The sequence below is a fragment of the Arachis stenosperma genome, chromosome 9 (genome assembly GCF_014773155.1).
Source record: "Arachis stenosperma cultivar V10309 chromosome 9, arast.V10309.gnm1.PFL2, whole genome shotgun sequence".
NCBI lineage: Eukaryota > Viridiplantae > Streptophyta > Magnoliopsida > Fabales > Fabaceae > Arachis > Arachis stenosperma.
The window spans coordinates 3,309,127-3,330,282 of NC_080385.1; the positions used below are offsets into that span (position 1 = coordinate 3,309,127).

The following is a 21,156-nucleotide window of genomic DNA, read 5'->3' on the forward strand; positions in this document are numbered from 1 at the left end:
GAGCTCGATAATTGCTTGGTACTACAGCTGAAAGGAAACAATGATCATCTGGTTATAACTGACAGCTCCTTTGAACAAATTAGAGTTTTCTATTTTGTCAATAGAGGGACAACTGTGCAATTCAGATATGTCAGTTTCAGAATCTTTTTTATTTCACTATGGAATCACATGAACCAACCGATTCAGATTCACCCCGATCGTAACTCTTATATGACTGACCGTACGGACCAAGAAATACTTAATAACATATATAGAGTGTTTCGCATAAAATATAACAAGAATGATGAGCCTTCATCACCTGATGTGATGGTATTGTCTGGGTCTGAACCATTTGATGATGAGTTCTCATCAGACGGTGATGAAAATGATGATGAAAATGATACACTGGAAGGGGATGATCCTCATAATCCCATATATTTGTCTCGAGCAACGAATTCATCAACGAAGGTCAGCGAAAAAAGTAATGAAACAACAGAATTGTCTGACAACGGGTAATGCTAAATGCAATTTTTTTATGTTTTACATTTTAATATCGTGGTACATATAGATATCTTTTAATGTGGTGACTAACAAGTTGAAATATCTTGAATCAGATACACTCCAAATGCTTATTATCAGAAGACCATCATAAATTCAGGTTTGAGTCAATCTAGACTGGCAAGTTAATCTTAAAAGAGTTATTTCTTTTTTTTCAAACTTATTAAATATTGGTTCTATATCTGTTATTCATTATATAGAAAAATACTCTCTTTTATCCTAACTATAAATCATTCATTGCAGTATCTGGCCTAGAAATTTGCTGCATATCTTAAACTCTTTGGAGATTGTTCGATTTGAAAGATCACTTGTCCACCTTCCAGTGTAGGCAAGAATATATTCTTTTTTCATCTACTGAGAAGTGGAGGAAGAGATGGAGAATGGAAGTTTGGGGTTGAATAGAAAGAATGTTGTAAAGTATACAATTTAAAGGAAGGGGACAAGATTACCTTGAAGCTGGACTCCCTACCTAACCGCCAGATAGAGTTGTTGATTCAAAAATCTTAGAGCTTATAAAAAAAGGCCTCCTATGTATTACTTTGTGTGACACATATTTTGAACTATATGTTGGACATATTTTGTTTTTTTATTAATGGAAAAGTAATTATTTAGGTGGTTTGAAACTTTCTGGTGTTACTTTTGGATATGTATTACATTTTGGAATCTAGGTTTTTTATGTTCTAAAATTTAAAATATGTATAGTATGTGAACTTATTATTTAATCTATGTAATTTTTTGCTATATGGTATGAATAGTTGTTATTAATGAATATGAAGTGTTTGACTATTTTTTTTTTCTTCTCTTGTATTAAGAATTAGATTAGTATGGTTATTTTTTTAAAATTATAATATTAATATTAGATATGAGAGTTTTTTTTAAAATATATTGAGTATATTGAATAATTTTATTTTTCAAAATATTAACTAAACTTTAATCTCGTGCATTTGCACGGATCTTCACACTAGTAGAAAAGTATTATGTGTAATCATTCTTATCTCCAACATTAAATCAATAAATAATTTCTCTATCATTAAATTAAATTTAAAATCATATGACATAAATTTCATACTCTATGGATATAGCAGCTAATGAAAAAGACCATTTATCTAATTAATAATCTTACATGTTCACTATCAATCTTCTTCACATTGTAAACATGATTTGATATTCCTTAATGTACAAGAAACTAAACTCTTGACTGATTCCACAGACTCCAAAGTCAATTTTGCTGATGATGGAGAACCATTACTATTATTATTAGTAATTACTTGGAATGCCATTGTTAACAAAGACCCTCCTCCTTCTTCAGTATTCATATTTTCTTCTTGTTGTTGTTGTTGCATCATAGTAGTTGAAGTAATCAATGGCCTTGAATCAACCCCATCAGGGAGAATTGAGAACCCTGATGGTAATATTGGAATGTTGGTTGAATCACATCCATTCATCACATTCTTCATGCTAGGAATGTCCACAGGAGCATATACCACCATTGATTCATAAGCATTTGTGGAGCTATCTTGTAATATCCACCACTTGATGTTTTCTTTTGATGTAATCTCCTGCAAATTATGAGAAGCATGTATAATAATAACAATCAATAAGGAAGGAGAAAATTTTATACTTAAAGCTAATAAGGATGGACAACTTTTTCTAAGATAAAAGTTCTAAGTTATCTAACATGATGGATTATAAATTTATAATTATATCTATAGTAAAACAATCGTGATAAATGCATATTAAAATTAGTCATTAACGTCAAATATATGTTAAAATATAAAGTATATATTATAAATTAATTACAATATATATAATTATATACAAATAGATAATGACTAATTTTAATAGCTAATTTTAATTATATAATTTTTTTATTGTAAAATTAGCCAAATATATTATTATTTTTGTGGTAATTATATCAAGAAAGTATAATTAATCAGAAATATTTCTAAAATTATTTGATTATTCACTTAAGATTCTCTTCATGTAAAGATATAAATAATTGTTAAAAATCATCAAATGACAATTTGATCAAACATGTTAGTTTATTTAACGATTCTCATTTATTATTTTTACATAAAAATAACAGTACCTACCTTTTAAAGTTTCAATAAACTAAATCAACCTTTTCAATATTAACATAATAAAAGATAAATATAACAGCAGTTTGAAATTGGCGCAAAACCCTTAAAAATGGCTACAATAAAATTGTGTTTGGAAGAATAAACAATTAGAGTGTATTTGATCCGTATTTTTATTTTTAATATTTTTTATTTTTTAGAATTTGTACAAAAAAACAATAAAAATAATAAAAATTTTATTTTCTATTTTTATCTCCTGAAAAAAAAAAGTAAAAACATAAAATATTATTTTTTATTTTTATCTTATATTTTTGACATAAAATTCTTAAAAAACTATACTAAAAATACAAATGCAAACTAAATGGATCCTATTTTCAATATACACACACACGATATCTAAGAATTTCTTAAATCTAAGAAACATGCATGTTTTAAATAAGGGTAGTGCTAGGGAGCCAATGGCTTAAGCGTACAATGTGTACAATACCATGTCATGAACCCACTCATCCCAAAAACGAACTTGACAGGACAATGTAACACTAATGATCATATCTTTAATACTTCCTAGACCTTCATTGTACACATTATACCCTTAGGCCATTGACTCCTTATACTTTCTCTTTAAATAATGCATTTGGAATTCAACTCAACTAATTCAGTGTGTTATATTTTCTCCACAAAATAAAAGGAAGCTTATTATAATAACAACTCACATGGATATTTACAGCATTGCCCCGATCTTGACCTTTGGCTAATGTTGCTATGGACTGCACCGATGACCCACCAGTGACCATGATATCCCACTGTATGCAAACAAAAATAATTATAGACACAGACAATAATAGAAACTCAATGGTCCAATTGCTATATAATTCATCACCAACTTGGCTAGCTAACGTAACACCCTCTTTGGATTTTTTTTGTTGGATGCAAATGAATCAAAATCAATTCTGAGTACGCATAATAATTCTTCATTTTGGAAAAGGAGAAGTTCAGTTTTGTAACGATGATGAGGTTGCGATGGTAGTCGATAGAGGAGCAAGCTGTTTATAAGATAGGATATCGAGAATATATATAAGATACAAATAATAGAACTATAAAATTTAGTAATAATATATTTTATTTGGTGATATATAATAAACTAAGTATAAGAAAAATGCCAATGAGTTATAGTTTAAATGACATAGTCTCTCTATACTTAATTAAGAAGTTGCGAGTTCGAGTCTCTTGTGCATTTTATTAGTATTTTTAAAAAATATAAAATAGACTAGTTTAATATCTTTTTTTTTATCAAAGATAAAGAGCCTTGAACCTATAACTTCTTAAATGAATATGAAAAGATTATGCCATTTGAATTATAACTTATTAGCGATTAATTTAAAGTCTTATGATGATATAATGTCTGTATTTATATTTTATTTGTTAAACATAATTTTGTATTTTCATATTTTTGTCTCAATATTTTGTATTTGTAAATTCAAACAAAGAAACCACACAAAATTACATATTGAATGACACTTTTGGTATATTGCATTTTGAGTGAGGATATTCTTAGTGTAATAGATTTTTCATGTCACCGAAAGATATATATAAATAATTATATTTTTAATATGCCTTCTCAAATAAAATTTTGGATTTATTTAAATTTATATATTTTTTAATTTATTTTATGCTAATTTCTTTTTATTTTAAAATTTAATAAAATTAAATCCTAAATTTTTAAGTTATAAAAATTTTAATATTATATTATGATATTATTTTTTTAAAAAACTTAAATAATAAAAAAATATATGAATGATTATATATACCTTTAATTAACAATCAAAACGCAATAATTCAATTTTCATAAGAGTTGAAATGATAGTAAAATTTTGATACCAACATAAGGACTGAATTCATTTAAACAGCCTGTAATTAAAGACTATTTAGGAACTACCAGTGGCTATCATTTGTGTCTCTAGGAGGCACAAGTTATAATGGACCCACCACTTGTGTGAAATAATTTACCCTCTTATCTATGCTAAGAAATTCTTACATTTATCATTTAACATGTCAATTTTGTGAGTCATATATATATAGTTTTCTCTCATTTTCATTGCATTTATGATCTTAAATTATTGTGAGGTACACACAACAATAATTTGTTCAACTAGTCAATTTTTATATATAGATACAAACTTTTTACCTCTATTTTTATTCTTTTAAGTTTGATCCTATAAAATATTAATTTTCTTTTTTTCAAAAAAAAATAGTAATATTAAAAAGTAGTTAACTCACTTTTAATCTTGACTTCACTTATTAAATTACTCTACCTATTCTAATAACTCAAAATAAGATAAAGTAGTTACATTCTAAACTCCAATATAAGAACATGCATTATGAAAAATTTGTACCTGAGACCTATGATTTTCATCCCTCAAGAAATGAAAAAGAACATTTGGAGGGAGAGGAAGCCACACAGAAGAAACAGCTGATAGGATGACACCAAGAGGTTGACCAGGATCATTCAAGTTCTTCCTAGAACTGATCCTAATGTCTTCTCCATTTTTACTTGTCACCTTTGTCCATGTATGGAAGCTTGAGGCTCCAATTGCATGGCAAAAACTCCATCTCATTCTTTCTCCTAACTTCAATATGCTCTTTCTTCCAGCTGATGTGGCAACACCTAACAATATCATCATCAAATTGTAAATGCTACGGTCAAGTTTGGTGGAAAATTTTATCAATAGATCGAATTAGCCTTTTAAAAATTATAAATTAATTATTTTTGTTATTCCGTCGTTCCATTAATAATTTTTGTAAATGATTGATGATGTAAAATATTAATTGATAACATACATAATTCTTGACGTATCTAATTGAACACACGTGATAACCAAATATGTTTATAAAATTCTATCAGTTTAGTCTATCTTTTCAATTACATAAACTCTAACCCCAATATAATTTATCGATTAAATTGATAAATTTTCATAAACATATTTGTTCAACATCTAATTAGACATATTAGGTGTCGTGTATGTTGTCAGTTAACATTTTATATCATTAATCGTTGACGAAAATTATCATGGAGTGATGAAAATACAAAAATGATTAACTTATAATCTTTAACAAATCAATTTGATTGATAAAATCTCTCATAAACAAATTCGAAAAAAACCAATAAATTTTCGAGAACTAATTTCACTATTAATCTATAAAAATTAATATAATTCATGAGTAGAAATATAATAAAACTAATAAAGAAAATTATTGATCCTTATTATTATTACAAACTACTGACCAGTTGAATCTTTGATGGGAACATTAGTTGCCATGAAGAAAACAAGACGTTGACATTGAAGCTGCAGTGTTGATATCCAGTGCCTTGCCCCAAACGCTGTACCGTTATTCACAATGCTTCTATACATTCTGTGGACACTGCTTTTCTCGCATTCCCAGTGTTCCACCCAACTTACCTAATTCCAAAATTAACAACAATCTGCTTATTTACCTGAATTTAAATCCCATTAGGGTTTTTACGAATTATAATAAGTATGAAAACTATGTTTTATACATGTTAAAGCTAAGGTCATGGAGATCCTAATAAAAACTATCTTTCCCTTATCAAAAATATTATTTGTACACCAAAATCAGCCATTAAAATCAGTCACCACCAATGTATAAATATATTATGTAGTTTAATTTATTTTTAATATGTATTTATATTCCAACATGTATTTTATACTGGTGGCTGATTTTAGTGACTAATTTTAGTGTACACGTAGCATATAGCCCCTCACTTATATATGAGTTTAATTTTAGGTTTAATTACTCTATTGGTCCCTATAGTTTTGCGAAATTTTCAATTATGTCCCTATACTTTTTTTCCTTTTAATTGAGTCCTTGCACCAATTTTTTTAATTAGGTTCCTATATTTTTTTTCCTTTTATTTAGGTCCCTATACCAATTCTTTTTTTTTTTAATTCGGTCCCTATAAAATTAAGCCAATTACTACTAAAAATGACTTAATTGAAAAAAAAATTAGTGAAGAGACTCAATTAAAAAGAAAAAAAGTTAAGGACATAATTAAAAATTTCACGAAACTATAGAGACCAGTAGAATAATTAAACCTTAATTTTATTATAAATAATTTTACACGACCATCTAATCATATTTATGTATTTACATAATTTTTTAAATAATTAATTTAAAATTGATAGTTTTTTTATAATACATTATTAATTATTTATATAAAATTCTTTTACATTCTTAGTAACATAAAAGTTATATATATTCTTGTGCGTGAATCATGACTATGACAATTTAAAATTGATGTCATGGCATACGTACTATATCCAATTTGAAACAAATATTTAGTTTAAAATATGAATACAGAATACATACATAAACTAAAGATAGAAAGTGGTTTTAATTATATGGAATATAAAATTGATATATAGAATTCAGTTTATATTGTGACTTAATAATATCATATTTATAAAAAAGAATTTATATATATTATTAAAATAAAAGTGACAATAATATTTGTTTCCTAAGTTATGTGATAGAATAATAATTAGGTACCTTGCAATGACCATGGGACTTATCTTCAATAATGCAACCAGAAGGGCGTTTTCTGCATTTAAGAAGGGAAGCATCGATGTTGTCTTCTACTTTGTCTATGGAAACATCAACAATTCCCCACTTTTCATCACTTAACTTTCTGCAGCATCTCACGAAATACACTTCTCTTGTTGCCACCATTGGTGTCAGCATTTGCAACTCAGCAAACATCTTCAAACCCATGCATATAATTAATTTATTATATTATTATATATTAAAGATCAATAGATTTTTCATATTTCTAGCTATGTAGTATCATAAAAACTACTCTTAACTTAATTTGATGAAAAAAAAATACTTCAGCAAGTTTTGCTGAATTCTCAACACAATTACTTCTTGCCATTTTATTAAATACTATCTTTAAAATATTATATTTAACCAATATTGTTATAAATCTACTTTTTTTTATTTAAATGCATGAATAGTTATATATTTAACGAATAGTGTTGTAAAAAGTAAGTGTGTAAAACTAATTTTTAATTAATAAATATTAATCAATTTTTATTATAAACTTATTTTTAAACTCTGACTTTTTAAAAAAAATTAAGATTTAAGATTTAAAATAAAAAATAATTTAAAAATTTTGGGTTCATATTGACAGAAAAAATTGACTATTCAATTAAATTAAATTTTAAATTTATTTCAATATAATTTAAAACTCAAAAGAGTCATCAATTTTAATTTATATTTGTCGATATTTTAGTTAGTAGTCCAATATATTTAGACTTTAGTCTAACAATTTAGTATCGTATTTTTAGTTTATATTTTAAAATATTACTAACTAACTATTGACTAAAATTAATAAGTTATATTGATTTTATAGTATTATTCATAATATTATAAAGTATTTTTTAATTAAAAAATATTTAATAAAAAATTAGTCAAAATTTATCTTATTTAATATTCATTAATTATTATATTATAATAATTAATAAATACTAAATAAAATAAATTCATATTATTTTTTTTCTGTCTCTCTATCATTATCATTTGTAATAATAGGACATTTTTTCAGCATCCAAATTTAATAATATTTCCGCTCTCACTATATATATGCCTTTGGAAATCAAATGATAATAAATGAAGAGATAAAGAGATGGAGATGGAGAGATTCCAGCATGTTATGTTGGATCGGATATGGGGAAATGGAAGGAAAGTGCCAAGAATGATGTTCGATCTTTTGCATTTGTTCTTTTTAAGCTTTTTGGGTCCTCATCAATACTTTATGAGATGCTGATCATAATATAAAGCCTATCTTTTAAAGCCATACTTAAAAGATTATCACCACTTACATTTCCCAAAATGTTTAATAATGCATGCAACCTTATTTATTATTCATTAGAAATTCAACTCTCTCTCTCTCTCCCAATCAGTTATGGCATATAAAAATATATATTTGATAATTAAACAATATTGTTATAAATTTAATTATTTTATTATGATGTATTTAATAATTTCAATGATCAACTAATTATTTAATTAAATATATATATATATATATATATATATATATATATATATGGAAAAAGAAAAAAGGGAAGTGACAAATAAATTTTTTAAAGATTTATATTTTAAAAAGATTATCTTTTAAAAAATTTTTTAAGTCTTTTACAATAATAAATATGAATATATTATTTTTAAATAAATTTTTATAAATTTAATTTTAATTAACTTATCTATATTTTTTATTAAAAAAATTTTATTGATATATATATTTTTTTAAAGTAATCTATCTAAAATATAATTTTTTAAGTTTTTTTTTTTGCAAAAAGTTAACTACTAATCATATATAGTAGAATCTAGAGTACTTTATTATATTTAAAAAGGAAGATCCATCTTTTTCTCGTGTTCCTCGCGGACTCGTGGTCGTTGGACCACCTATGGCAAAAATTTCTAACCTGTAAGGTAGTGTTTGGAACTTCAAATTAAGATTTGATAGCTAAAATTAAAATTTTTATTTTAAAATATAAAATTTTAGTTATCTTCAATACTTTTAAATACTTTTAAAAAGTAAAGACATATAATATTAAACTTTTTTAGAGATATAAATTAACATTTTAGTAATATTTATTTTCAATTTTTTAAATTTTAAATCTAATTTTATATTTTCTTTTTCATCAAAATATGAAATATATAATTTACTCTTATACACTTTATACTAAACATAATACAATTATTTATTTAATATTTTTTTTTTCAGTTTTTATCTTTTCGTTTCTATTTTTGGTTTCAATTTCTTTTTCAAATACAACTTAACAATTCAACTAGTTTAATTTCTGATTCATAAATAATGAAGATTATTTGATTTTAATATATAGGAGCCACTTAGATAAATACGTTTAAAATGTTTTTTTTTTTTAAAGATATTTTTAAGTAATTAAACTTTAATATATATAATTGATTAAACTATGTTATTTTTTATCAAAACTAGATCAAATAAATTGATTTGGCTAAAAAATCGATAAACTATATTTTGAATTGGTCTAAATTAATATTTTTTTATACAAAATAATTACAATATTTTTATTATAAAAAATAACTAAAATATTCTTATATATATATTTTTTAAAAATCCTAAATTTTAACCTTTTTTTTGTGTCGGGTTAGAATTTTAGATTTTTAAAATTAAAAAATATATAATAAAAATATTTTAGTAATTTTCTATAATAAAGTTATTATAGTCATTTTCTATAAAAAAGAATATTAATTTAATTCGGTTTAAGACTTAATTTATTGATTTTTTGACCAAATTAATTTGTATGATCTAATTTTGACAAAAATAATATAGTTAATCAATTATATATATTAAATTTTAGTTAATAATAAACATCTTTAAAAAAAAGACGTTTTAAGCATCTTTATTGAAGCGTCTCCTTTAATATATAAGATTATTATTATTATCAGAAGTAGTTATTATGTTTACCAGTTGAACAACACCATTGCTATTAGATCCTTCTCCATTGCATATAACATCAACATTTGCAGCCTTTGATATTAAGCATGGAAACATCTCCTTCCATTGATTCTGCAAGAACAATAATGTAAAAAAAAAAAAAATACATACATATTAAAAAATGAATAATTTAATTTGTGCATATTATGTTAGGTTTTTAAAAAAAAAAAAACATTTTAAGTATTCAACTAATAATTAACAAAAGTAGTTGGCTCAATCATTCATTATTTTTAAAGTAATAATATATATGAATAATAACTCAAATAAGGTGGAAACTCAGGTGCAGTCGACTTCACGTGAAATTAATAGGTGAAAGCAGTTAGATGAAAATTTAGTCAAATCAGTCAAATCATCTAACGACTCTCAGCTATCAACTTCACGTAAAGTCGACTGCAACTGAGTTTTCAACTTCGAATAATATTTGACTAATAGTATAATATATATACTTACCACATCTAGAAAACTTTGGACAAGACTTGATAGGTCCATAAAAACAATTCCATTTTCTCTTGATGCTTCAATGGACATGTTTGACCTTCTTCCAATAATTCTTGAATTATTGTGAACCTCAAAAACCTTCTCATATTCATCATAGTTGAGTATTTCTCTACCAGTTTCAACACTACGAACCCATAAAGGTTCTCCAATAGTAGCCATCTTTATGAGTTCCTCTATTGCTTGGTTCACTATCTCCATTATCCTTGATTTTTCAACCCCAAAAATTCCATTGTAAAAATCCATTGATGAGCTTCTTCTATTATTATCTACTTGCTCATGGCTCGTAGAACATGAAGGGTACATTATTGTTCCATCTGATGGGTATTTCCCTGAAACTTCTCGTAGCTTCTCTACCTGTATATAAGAATTCAAAAAGATTATTGAAATATTATATAATTTCACACATGTATACAAAATTTGCATACTAAACAATAATAATAGACATAGATGTATTGATAAAAATGGAGTGGCCGCGAAGAATCAAATACATTTATTTTTATGTGAAATTGATAATTGAAAATCATTAAATTATTTGATAAATTTGACTAAGTTATTATATTCTCGATTATCAACTCCACACGAAGATATATAACTGCATGCAATGCAAGTTTTCATCAAATAGAGTTAAAATATGGTGCATGTTATGGTGCCTATATATACTTATCTTATTTACTAAAAAATAGATAAAAATTAATATTTAAATTAAAAAATATAAAAATAAATAATTTTTTAATATTTAAAACTTACCATAAAAAACAAATTCGATAATTTCGAAACCAAAATTATAGATACCACAAAATTTGCCATCAAAATATTATATGAACATACATATGTAGGGTATATATATACCTAATAACCCTAATTTTTTCATTCATTTCACAAAAAAGTTGATAGTTATATATATATATATATATATATATATATAAATACCTCAGCTTTGAGTTTGGCATTTTCTAAACGAAGTTGTTGTTCTTCAATGGAGATGGTGGAGCTATCATCAGTGATAGTAGAAGTGGTGGCCATGGCCATGCCACAGTTAGGGCAACAAGATTTGCTTATGGCCTCTCTCATGGCCTTATTTTCCTCCGTTAATTTCTCTATTTCTTTCTTCAACAACGAACTTTCATGTCGCTCTTGTATTGCCTGGCCAAATTGAAGAAAAAAAATTTGCATGACGACTTAATAATTATAATGAATTAGTTAAAATAATTTCAATAAAACAGAATCTTGCGATCACAATTATTGTTCTCTTGAAAAATCATTTATACTGCATCTATGGACACGATTAAAGTAAAAAGTAATTATTTTTACTAAAATAAAATTATATATAATTAGATACATGTGTAAAATAATTTTACACTAACAATATATTAAAATCAAATTTTTTAATAAAAATTCATGAATAGTTATATCTAACGATAAACATATGAATTAAACAAAATTAATATACAATTAATTAGGTACCTTGATTTGGGTTCGACGATTTTGGAACCAAAACTTGACTTGACTTGGAGCAAGGCCTAATTGCTTGCTGAGTTGTTTCCTTTGGCTTTCATCTGGATGGGGAGATTCTTTGAAAACCCTAATTAATAGTAATAAATACTCATCTCAGCTTTTTAATTATTAGCTGATTTAATTATCTATATATCATCAAGCTTCAATAATAATTCGTACATATACATATTTGTATGCATCTATTGAAGTAATGACACAAACTAGAAAAATTAAAAGGCCCTTAGAGAAAAAGTAGTACTTGTTTTATATTTTCACGTTGTTATTTAAATGAAAAAATTATTTCACTTTTACTCATTTATGGTTGTATGTAAAAACAAAAGGAATTATTTTTCAATTTCATTGGTAGTCCAATTACTGCAAAATTAGAGTACGAACCAAATTTTGTAGTCCCTGCATGCGAAAACAATGCATGTGAAATTAAGAAATAATGATAAAAACATAATTTGTTTTATTTTAACAAAGTCAGAAAATAATAATTTTTTATATCTAAATTAAAATAGCCTTATAATCACTGGTTCACATTTTTATTTTATTTTTGAAAAAAATCTAAGGTAAAATTGATATTGATAATCTACTTGGAAATTGGAATATAAACAGGATCCAAATTCAAATTTTTTAACGATAATATTAGAGAGACAAAAAAAACTTAGAACTTGCTTTATTTAATTAGTATTCATTAATTGTTATAGTAATTAATAAAGAGCAATGCTAGGGGCCAGCAATTTTTGTAATTGATAGCCAGCAAATAGCCATTAATGATAATTTAATGGTGTGAGATTGATGTGAGATTTTATCCAATGACTCACATTTCTCGCTGATTATATGCTGACCAAAATTCAACAAAACTGATGGTCCCCTAAACTTTTTCATTAATAAATACTGTATAAAATAAATTCCAACTCGACTGATTTTGACAAAATTTTTTTTATTACCAAACATTTTCGTTAATTTTTGACCTGATTTCTTACTGAATGTGTCTCAACAATATATCTTTGATTATTACCAACACATAGATTGAAAGAAAGGGTTTGGCTTTCAAAAGGAAATTAAAGGTTATATATATATTGACATAATTATGATGACAAATACATAGAGTAGCAAATCTAAAAAGCAAAAGCTGTTAAAATTTTTAAGCTAGTAAGCTTTAGCTTTTAATCATTGATCTTCCTTTTATTATGACCCTCATATATGGCAAACTCTTCTCATCATAGCAAACTACTACTCTATCTTTGACTTGCCAAGAAACTATGAAATAATTAATTAATTAATTCATCCATAATAATAACCACAAATTAATACTATACGTACGTAATTATAAATTAGTTAACACCCAACATGCCGCATATTCATAAATTAAAATATGTAAAGTTTGAATCTTTGTCGTCTTGGTTAATTAATTAGAATTGCATGTTGCTCTTTTCTAACAAATAAAGATCCAATACACCCTAAAAAGAATAAAAGTGTAAGAAAACAGCAATAATGCTTGTTATTTGCAACCATGATTCACTGTTATTGTCCCCACTACTCATACCAAATGCAAACATAAATATATATATATACACAAATGAAAATGAAATTCTTATATAGAGAGCAAATCAATAAAGAGCTAGCGGTTGTAATATTTTGCAGGTGAATTAGACAGTAGACTATTATTTAGTGTTAATTTTTGTTTAATTTATTTTTTATATAAATTTTAAATATTTAAAAAATATATATTTTTATATTTTTTAAATTAAATATTAATTTTTAAGTTCTTTTAACAAGTTAGATATTATTTTATAGATATTATAGTAATCACCTATATATTTTATATATCAAATTTATTGAATTTTAATTATTCTGTCCCATAGGTTATATAGCAAGATCGGTAGCTTAGCTTGCTCTTTTATTATAGTACACTTCTTAAAACCAAATTGTCTTTAATTAGGTGAAATCTTGATATTTTAATATTAGATTGTTTATAGATAAACATATATGTACAATTATTTTTATGTGATGTTATTAATTATAAATTATTAAATAATTTAATATATTTAATTAAATTATTATTTAATAAATTTTAATTATCAAATTCACATTAAGATAATTATATGTGACTTTCATCTCATTTATAACAAAAATTCGCATTATATATATAAGTAAAAGTTAACTATTATTATTACTTGATTCTTTACTACTGGGGTGGTGACAGTACATTTGTAAATTGAAAAATGACATGTCTATGTAAATGTATGAAGGACCATGCTAATTAATTAAAAAAAAAACATATTCTACGTAATATAAGAATTTAATTTTTTATGCATTCCCAATATAAAAATTCTTACATAAATAATTAATTGTGTATTATTATATTAGCCAAAATAATTAATTTTTAAATTTATTACTTAAAAAATTAATTAAATACATAAATCTAATAAAAAATTATATAAATATTTATACTATTAATATATGAAAATTAAATTCTAATACAAAAATATTACAACTTAGTAAAAGGAATATATATAGACAATGAAAAATATATTTTAAATTTAATTTTAATACATTATTTATTATTATAAACATTTTTACGTATACATTTAATTATATATAGTTAACAACAAAAGTAACTACTAAAGAAAATATAATTACATCATTGGGCGAAACATTTTAAATTATATATTTCTTAGTAGTACTTTTCTTTGGTAAAAAAATTAATAACCATGTAAGTATACACAAAAAAAATATATTAGTATATTAATTATTAAGTATAGAATATATATTAAAATATAAAATATATTAAAAATAAATTAAATAATATATATTTATACACAAATATATAATATCTGATTTAGTTATTAATTTTTTATATATATATTTAATATTTTTAAAAATTATTTTTTTTTAGATTTTATCATTAACCACTGCTATTAGTATTACTGGTCATAGAATTTAATATAAAATCCATATTAAAATAGTTATCAATAGTAGAAATATATAATGTGCCGATCAAAAAAATCACAGATCGAACTGCCGTAATCTTTTTATTTAACGGTGATTACGTAAATGGCTGTCGCAATCCTCCGCCTGTGTTGTAGGTACAAGCTAAGCAATTTTTTTAATTTTTTTTCACTTGTTATTATAATAATTAAGAGCATCAATTATAATACCTAAGCAAGTATGGGCGAAAATTTTATCATTTATTGTGAAACTAGAAAAGCAAAAAAAAAAAAAAAATTGAAAACATTATTTACGTACGCTTCCATTTCTCTGATCTGCTCCGCGGTGTGCCTATGATACTTCCTTCTTTTCTTCTTCTTCTTGCTCCCATCGTCGTCACCACCATCCTCATCATCATCCTCTGATCTTGATCTCAACGGCCCAGAATTCTCGCTGCTTACATCAACGGTGGTGGTGGTGGTGGTGTCCTCTTTCCTTGAACACTCTCTACTTCCCTCATCCCCTACTTCCTCTACTTGGTTATTAAAAATCCCAGCCTTCAATACCATTAAAAAAAAAAAAAACAAGAATCAACTCTCTTAATTTAATCATAAATAATCAATTATAGCTACTAAAATCAAAATCAAATTCAAAATCTTTAAATTAGAAAATAGTTTTTTTATTATTAATTAATTACTTATATATGCATACACGCATATGTGAAAGAGAGTAGGTCTAATAATTTGTTGCAAAGAAGATCATATATATGTATTATTGGATTAATTAAATAGATTCATATATATCTAGTTAACTATGTTATAGTATATGTTATAGTAGCTAGTAGTGATTCTAGAGGGAGTTATATTATATATTATATAAGATATGTTATTATTGTACTTACAAGGGTGAGGGAGAGAGTTGGAGAGGAGAACAAGTCCTTATTGGTGTTTGAAGACATGTCCATTCCCATTAGCTACGAAGAATAACACACACACACACACTCAATAACGTTTAATTTGATGATTTTCTAAGAAGCAAAAATGGTGGGAGAGGTTGGTGTCTTCTTCATAGAGAGAGAGAGAGAAAGAAAGAGTTAAGAGAGTGAAAAAGGGTTGAGAGTTGAGACTCTTGAGAGACGTAAGGACTACTGCTCAATATTTAAGAATATAAAAACAAAAGAGGGGAACTCGCTATCTTGTTTTTTATCTTTATTTTATTTTTCAACTTTATTTTTTTTTTATTTTGATAATGTATGTATGTAGAAGGTAAAGTATTTTGAAAAAAAAAATCTTAAATAATTTTTTATAATTATTTTAAAAGACAACAAAATTTTTAATAAAAAATATTTTTTTGGCCATTGATTTTTTTTATGAGACTGATTATTTTTTGTCAATATTTTTTCTCTGCATTAACGAAATAAATCTATATGACATATTAAACTGTTGATTTATTCGTTAAAAGTTAACTAAAATTGATAAAAAAAATTTTAAAAATTTCGTTATTTTTTAGGATAATTATCAAGACTGTTTAAATTTTTTTTCTTTTTTAAATATATTATTTAAATTTATTGTGTAAAACTAAAAAATATGAGTGATTTTTAACTTATTTTTATTTATAACAATTGAATGAAATATATATTAGTAATAAATGTGTCGCATAAACATATTTAAAAAAAAATTATTAACAAACGATTAACCAATGTCACGAAATTAAATATCAAAAATTGAAATGTGCATTTTTTTTATTACAGATTTCATAGTCCTTCAAAAAAAAATGATCGAATCCAAATAATTATTCACTCAAGTATTTTTTATATTTCTAATAAATTTTTAAAGTATATTTTACCCTTACCTTAAACTTCTGAACACTTTCGTTTAATGAAATTAAAATATATTATAAATAAAAACACTAATATTAAGACAGCTATATGTATTATCCTTAATATGTAACATTTAACATTAATTTCATTTTTTATTAATAAAGGAACTATTCATGGTGTTATCAGATTAGTTTTCATTTATTTTGATACCATTTATAAAATATTTATTATAAGAGTGAGATATTTTTATTAATGGTGCAATATCATTTATTATTAAATGATTTGAAAAGATAAATTAATTATACCACAATAAATAATAATATTGGTAGGAATAAGATTGACAATTAGAAAGAATCCATTTCATAATTCGAGAAAAAGACCCAACAAGAATTTTAGAAACGTAGTTTTCTATATAAGTGTTAACTTTATATTAAAAAATCATGTCCATAATTAATTAAATAATCATGTTATTATATGACAGCAGCTGAGTCTCCAATTTATTAATGATAAAATCTCTTCCACATCCAAGTTTAGGATTTTTGTTTAATTAAGGAGGATTAATCCGTTACGAATTTAAATTTCATTTAAAGGTTGATCGTTAAATAAGTTATTGCATACAAAATAAAATTTGAGTTTTCGACACTTATTTAAAGTTTAAATAGATAAATAAGTTAATTATTTGACTAATATAAATTGGTTTAATTTTTTATTTTTAACCTTTGATAAGGAGAAAAAAAATTAGTTATACAAATTTTATTTTTTTGGAGTCATCTTTTAAATTTCAGTTAGAAGATTTTTTTTATTGTTTACTATATCTCTCAATCTGACATATAAGACTGTATTTATTTTTTAGAACAGGATGAGATAAGATATTAAGAACAAGATATAAAGATTAGAGACACAAAATGTTGTATTCATGAAAAATTATAACAAACTATAAAAATTTAATTTATTCTCATTTTTTTAATCCAAAAAATTTGAGAAAAAAGATATAATAATAAAAAATTAACAAGAATAATAAAAAAAATAAAAAATAAGTTTTGTTCCTTGTTAATGTCTCTGTGTTCTTCATGTGAATGTATACAAAATACACTAATTCAGTATTTCTAGATACAATATCTCTATTCATATTTCATCTGTCAAACATGATTTTGTGTCTTTGTGTTCTTATTTCGATGTCCCGTCCCTATAAGCAAATGCAGCTTAAAAAATTAATTCGTCGTGAATTTAAACTTTATTTAAAGATCTGCTGTTGGCTAATAAACTACTATAAGACGTGATTCGAACATTGGACTAGCGAAAACACAGAAAAGTCAACAAATACAACAAAACAGAAGCTGGTCCATTCGATCAAGTTGGTCCATGTATTTTTTATATGAAAACAGGCCTAAGGCCCATAAAGTACATGGCCAAAAAACAGAAGTTCCGACCCAAAAACACAGAAAAGTCAACAAAATTGAGAATTTTTATTTTCAGAGAAGTAATTTTATTTGATTTCGATATCTTTTTTGTGGTTCACATTGCTTGGCTTTGAATATTGTGGTTCTCACTTCTCAGTCCCTGTCTCCGAACTCTGAACTCAGTGGCACTCATCTTGCAGCAGTGTACTGTTCCAAAGGTTTGTGGTAGCACTTTGGAGTTGGAAATGGCTTCCACTGTTGCAAGCTTGCTACCACCGTTGCTGGTTCATGGTCGACAATCACATGCTGTGACCATGCATAGTTTCCCCCTTTCTCCTCTTTTTGGTAACCCTTTTTACTTGTTTGTATTTATTTTATTTTTAATTTCTAAGTTGAATTTTTTCCCCACGTGCACTGTGCGTCTGCAAAGTTTGATTTCTTCTGTGATTGTCAATTCTTCAATTTTAGGTTTTGATTTAAGGTTTTTTCTTTCCTTTTAATTTTTTAATTTTGATTTTATTTAAAGTGTAGTTAGTATAAGTCCAATTGAATAACCTTTTTTTAAAGAAATTAAATTTTCTAATAAGTAATAACACAATGTACCATTAGAATATTTCCATTATACAATTTGGTTGAAGTAGATTCTAGAGTAAAATGACAAATAAACACGAGGATCTATATTTCAGACAGATTAGTCCTAAAGAAAAAAAAAGTACCAATAAAGTTCTATAGGATAACAAACGTAGATAAGTTAGTTCAAATTAAGATTTTTTATCCTAAACTCTAGACCCTAAACTGCCTGAAGTGGAAATCCTCACAGGTTTATTTGTCACTTTACTGTAAGTTTTATATGTACAATTCATCAAAGATGTTGTACTGGATTGGATTCAGTTTAAAAGATTATTATTGTATTTGTGATTTTAAAGTGTGATTTTAATGCACATTAAGATTACATTTGAACTTTTGTGTCTACGGATCAATTGTAACTATGTCCTTGTCATCATCGTTCCACATCTTTCATTTGATTATCTATAACTTCTGCTGATGCATAATGAGGTGAAAATCTCATGTACGGTTCTGTAGAGTGGCAGTAAGGGTGACTTATCTATCACTGCCTTTGTATTCCTGATTCGATTTTATTTGCCTATTTTTATTTCGTAGAGAGACGAAACCATACTGCTTTTGTTGTGAAGGCCTCTGGAGATAGTTCTGAATCTTCTACTACTCTTACTGTTTTCAAGACGGTTCAGAATGTTGTGAGTTTCTCCTTCCACTCGTCTCTCATTCAAAGGATAGATGTGGACCATACAAATAAGTTGATGACTGTCTTTTTTCCCCTTTTCATTTTAAAACAGTGGGATAAACCTGAGGACCGGTTGGGACTAATTGGTTTAGGCTTTTCAGCTGTAGTAGCAGTTTGGGCATCAGCAAATTTAATCACGGTAATTTAAGTATTTAACTTGATCATTGAGATATCATGATCCAGACAAACATCTCTTGAGCCAGTTCACAATATATTCTTTTGTCAAAGTATCTGAACACTAGGCAAATGGTATCTAGATATGTTGATTTTGAGTATCAAATTAGTCAAAGTGAAATTTGTTTTCAAATATAGGGAGATTGTTTAATGAATATTCATTTGCAGCATTCTAATATTGTTTTTGCCTTTGTGAATTTTGTACATAGGCTGTTGACAAATTACCAATTATCCCTACTGCACTAGAATTAATTGGGATACTATTTACTGCGGTAAGTGATTACAGATTGAATCCTCTATTTATTATTCTTAATGTGCTTAATGTTGTCTAGTAATATAAACTTCTCTTTTTATTTCAGTGGTTTACATATCGATATCTCTTGTTCAAACCCGACCGGTAAGTATTATTGCTCACCTTCATCTTGATATTGACTACATCATAATATTAATAGCATTGGTCCAAATCTACGTCAAATGACTAATTATAACCATGCAAAATTGGTTGATGATTAAAGCTACCTTGTAAAGAGACTAACCTGTCTCAATTATAGTGGTTAATGATTTTTTTCCTACAATACTTTCTTAAATAGGATCTTTTTTGCTTGTCCTTTGTGACAGAGATCTCAATAAATTGGCTAGTATTGTACCTAATTTGCAAGCAATTTCATTTGAATGTTTTTTACTTACACAGGGAAGAGCTCTTTAGAATCCTGAACAAGTCAGTATCAGATATTTTGGGCCAGTAATTTGTGCTTCCAAAATGTTCCTGTAGATTGCAATTTTAAGTGTAGATTATGAGTTGCTGTAAAAGTTCTTCTGTTGGAGGATTGGATGAAAAGATGCAGCAAGAATTGTAGAAAGGGTCTTGTTTGTAGGGTGAATGATCAATGTGTTACACATCAATGAATTAAAGCTTGCATCTATTTGCTTAAGCTTCTTTTTCACCGGAAACACTTAAATAGGAAGGGTGAGAGCACCTTTCTACATAGATCAAATAAATCATGTTTTTATCGTAAATTATGTTGATAAATAATTCATTAACATGTTGTATCTTACTATCCTTTCCCATCTCGCTCCCTAAAATAATTCAAAAAATATGGTGAAGTGTGAACTAATATAACATGTATATATGCACAATGCACTCAAATTTAAGGCCAACTTTGTCATAGATAATTGCATGTCATTTTCAAAGCAAGCTATCCCTGTGAAAGAAAGATACTTATAACGCATTTAAATATAGTTATTCCATGATAGTAGTATTATTCCAAATGTTTATTCATTAACTAATCAACCTTTATTTTTCTATGAGAAATTCATGCTTTTATAATCATCTTTTGGTTGTGTAAGTAATATAAAAG

General features: G+C 25.6%; 3 protein-coding genes across 3 annotated transcripts; 2 read left to right on the top strand and 1 right to left on the bottom strand.

The window, feature by feature from the left end:
• The first annotated feature begins 129 nt into the window (after positions 1-129).
• On the top strand, positions 130-939 carry LOC130948857 (uncharacterized). Its single transcript, XM_057877732.1, has 3 exons — positions 130-491; positions 594-637; positions 866-939. Exons 1-3 carry the CDS (start codon positions 169-171, stop codon positions 937-939), a joined length of 441 nt encoding a protein of 146 aa, XP_057733715.1. The 5' UTR covers positions 130-168.
• Positions 940-1,578: 639 nt separating this feature from the next.
• LOC130947583 (homeobox-leucine zipper protein GLABRA 2-like) lies at positions 1,579-16,221 on the bottom strand. Its single transcript, XM_057876287.1, has 11 exons — positions 16,004-16,221; positions 15,421-15,659; positions 12,136-12,253; positions 11,602-11,814; positions 10,624-11,025; positions 10,144-10,245; positions 7,182-7,391; positions 5,899-6,073; positions 5,009-5,280; positions 3,329-3,418; positions 1,579-2,096 (listed from the first exon to the last, which is right to left on the bottom strand). The coding sequence occupies exons 1-11, from the start codon at positions 16,070-16,072 to the stop codon at positions 1,671-1,673; spliced, it is 2,316 nt and encodes a 771-aa protein (XP_057732270.1). The 5' UTR covers positions 16,073-16,221; the 3' UTR covers positions 1,579-1,670.
• A 2,190-nt stretch (positions 16,222-18,411) lies between these two features.
• Positions 18,412-20,839, top strand: LOC130947933 (protein CURVATURE THYLAKOID 1C, chloroplastic). Its single transcript, XM_057876646.1, has 6 exons — positions 18,412-18,666; positions 19,483-19,577; positions 19,677-19,763; positions 20,008-20,070; positions 20,158-20,195; positions 20,490-20,839. The coding sequence occupies exons 1-6, from the start codon at positions 18,567-18,569 to the stop codon at positions 20,542-20,544; spliced, it is 438 nt and encodes a 145-aa protein (XP_057732629.1). The 5' UTR covers positions 18,412-18,566; the 3' UTR covers positions 20,545-20,839.
• Positions 20,840-21,156: the final 317 nt, after the last annotated feature.

Coding starts and splice junctions, on each gene's coding strand:
- LOC130948857 (XM_057877732.1), top strand. CDS start 169: ATGAACCAACCGATTCAGATTCACCCCGATCGTAACTCTTATATGACT. Junction 492..593: donor ACAGAATTGTCTGACAACGG/GTAATGCTAAAT, acceptor ATCTTGAATCAG/ATACACTCCAAATGCTTATT. Junction 638..865: donor GAAGACCATCATAAATTCAG/GTTTGAGTCAAT, acceptor CTTCCAGTGTAG/GCAAGAATATATTCTTTTTT.
- LOC130947583 (XM_057876287.1), bottom strand. CDS start 16,072: ATGGGAATGGACATGTCTTCAAACACCAATAAGGACTTGTTCTCCTCT. Junction 12,254..15,420: donor CAGATCAGAGAAATGGAAGC/GTACGTAAATAA, acceptor ACTATTAATTAG/GGTTTTCAAAGAATCTCCCC. Junction 6,074..7,181: donor AGTCCCATGGTCATTGCAAG/GTACCTAATTAT, acceptor TTTTGGAATTAG/GTAAGTTGGGTGGAACACTG.
- LOC130947933 (XM_057876646.1), top strand. CDS start 18,567: ATGGCTTCCACTGTTGCAAGCTTGCTACCACCGTTGCTGGTTCATGGT. Junction 19,764..20,007: donor CATCAGCAAATTTAATCACG/GTAATTTAAGTA, acceptor TTTTGTACATAG/GCTGTTGACAAATTACCAAT. Junction 20,071..20,157: donor TTGGGATACTATTTACTGCG/GTAAGTGATTAC, acceptor TTTTTATTTCAG/TGGTTTACATATCGATATCT.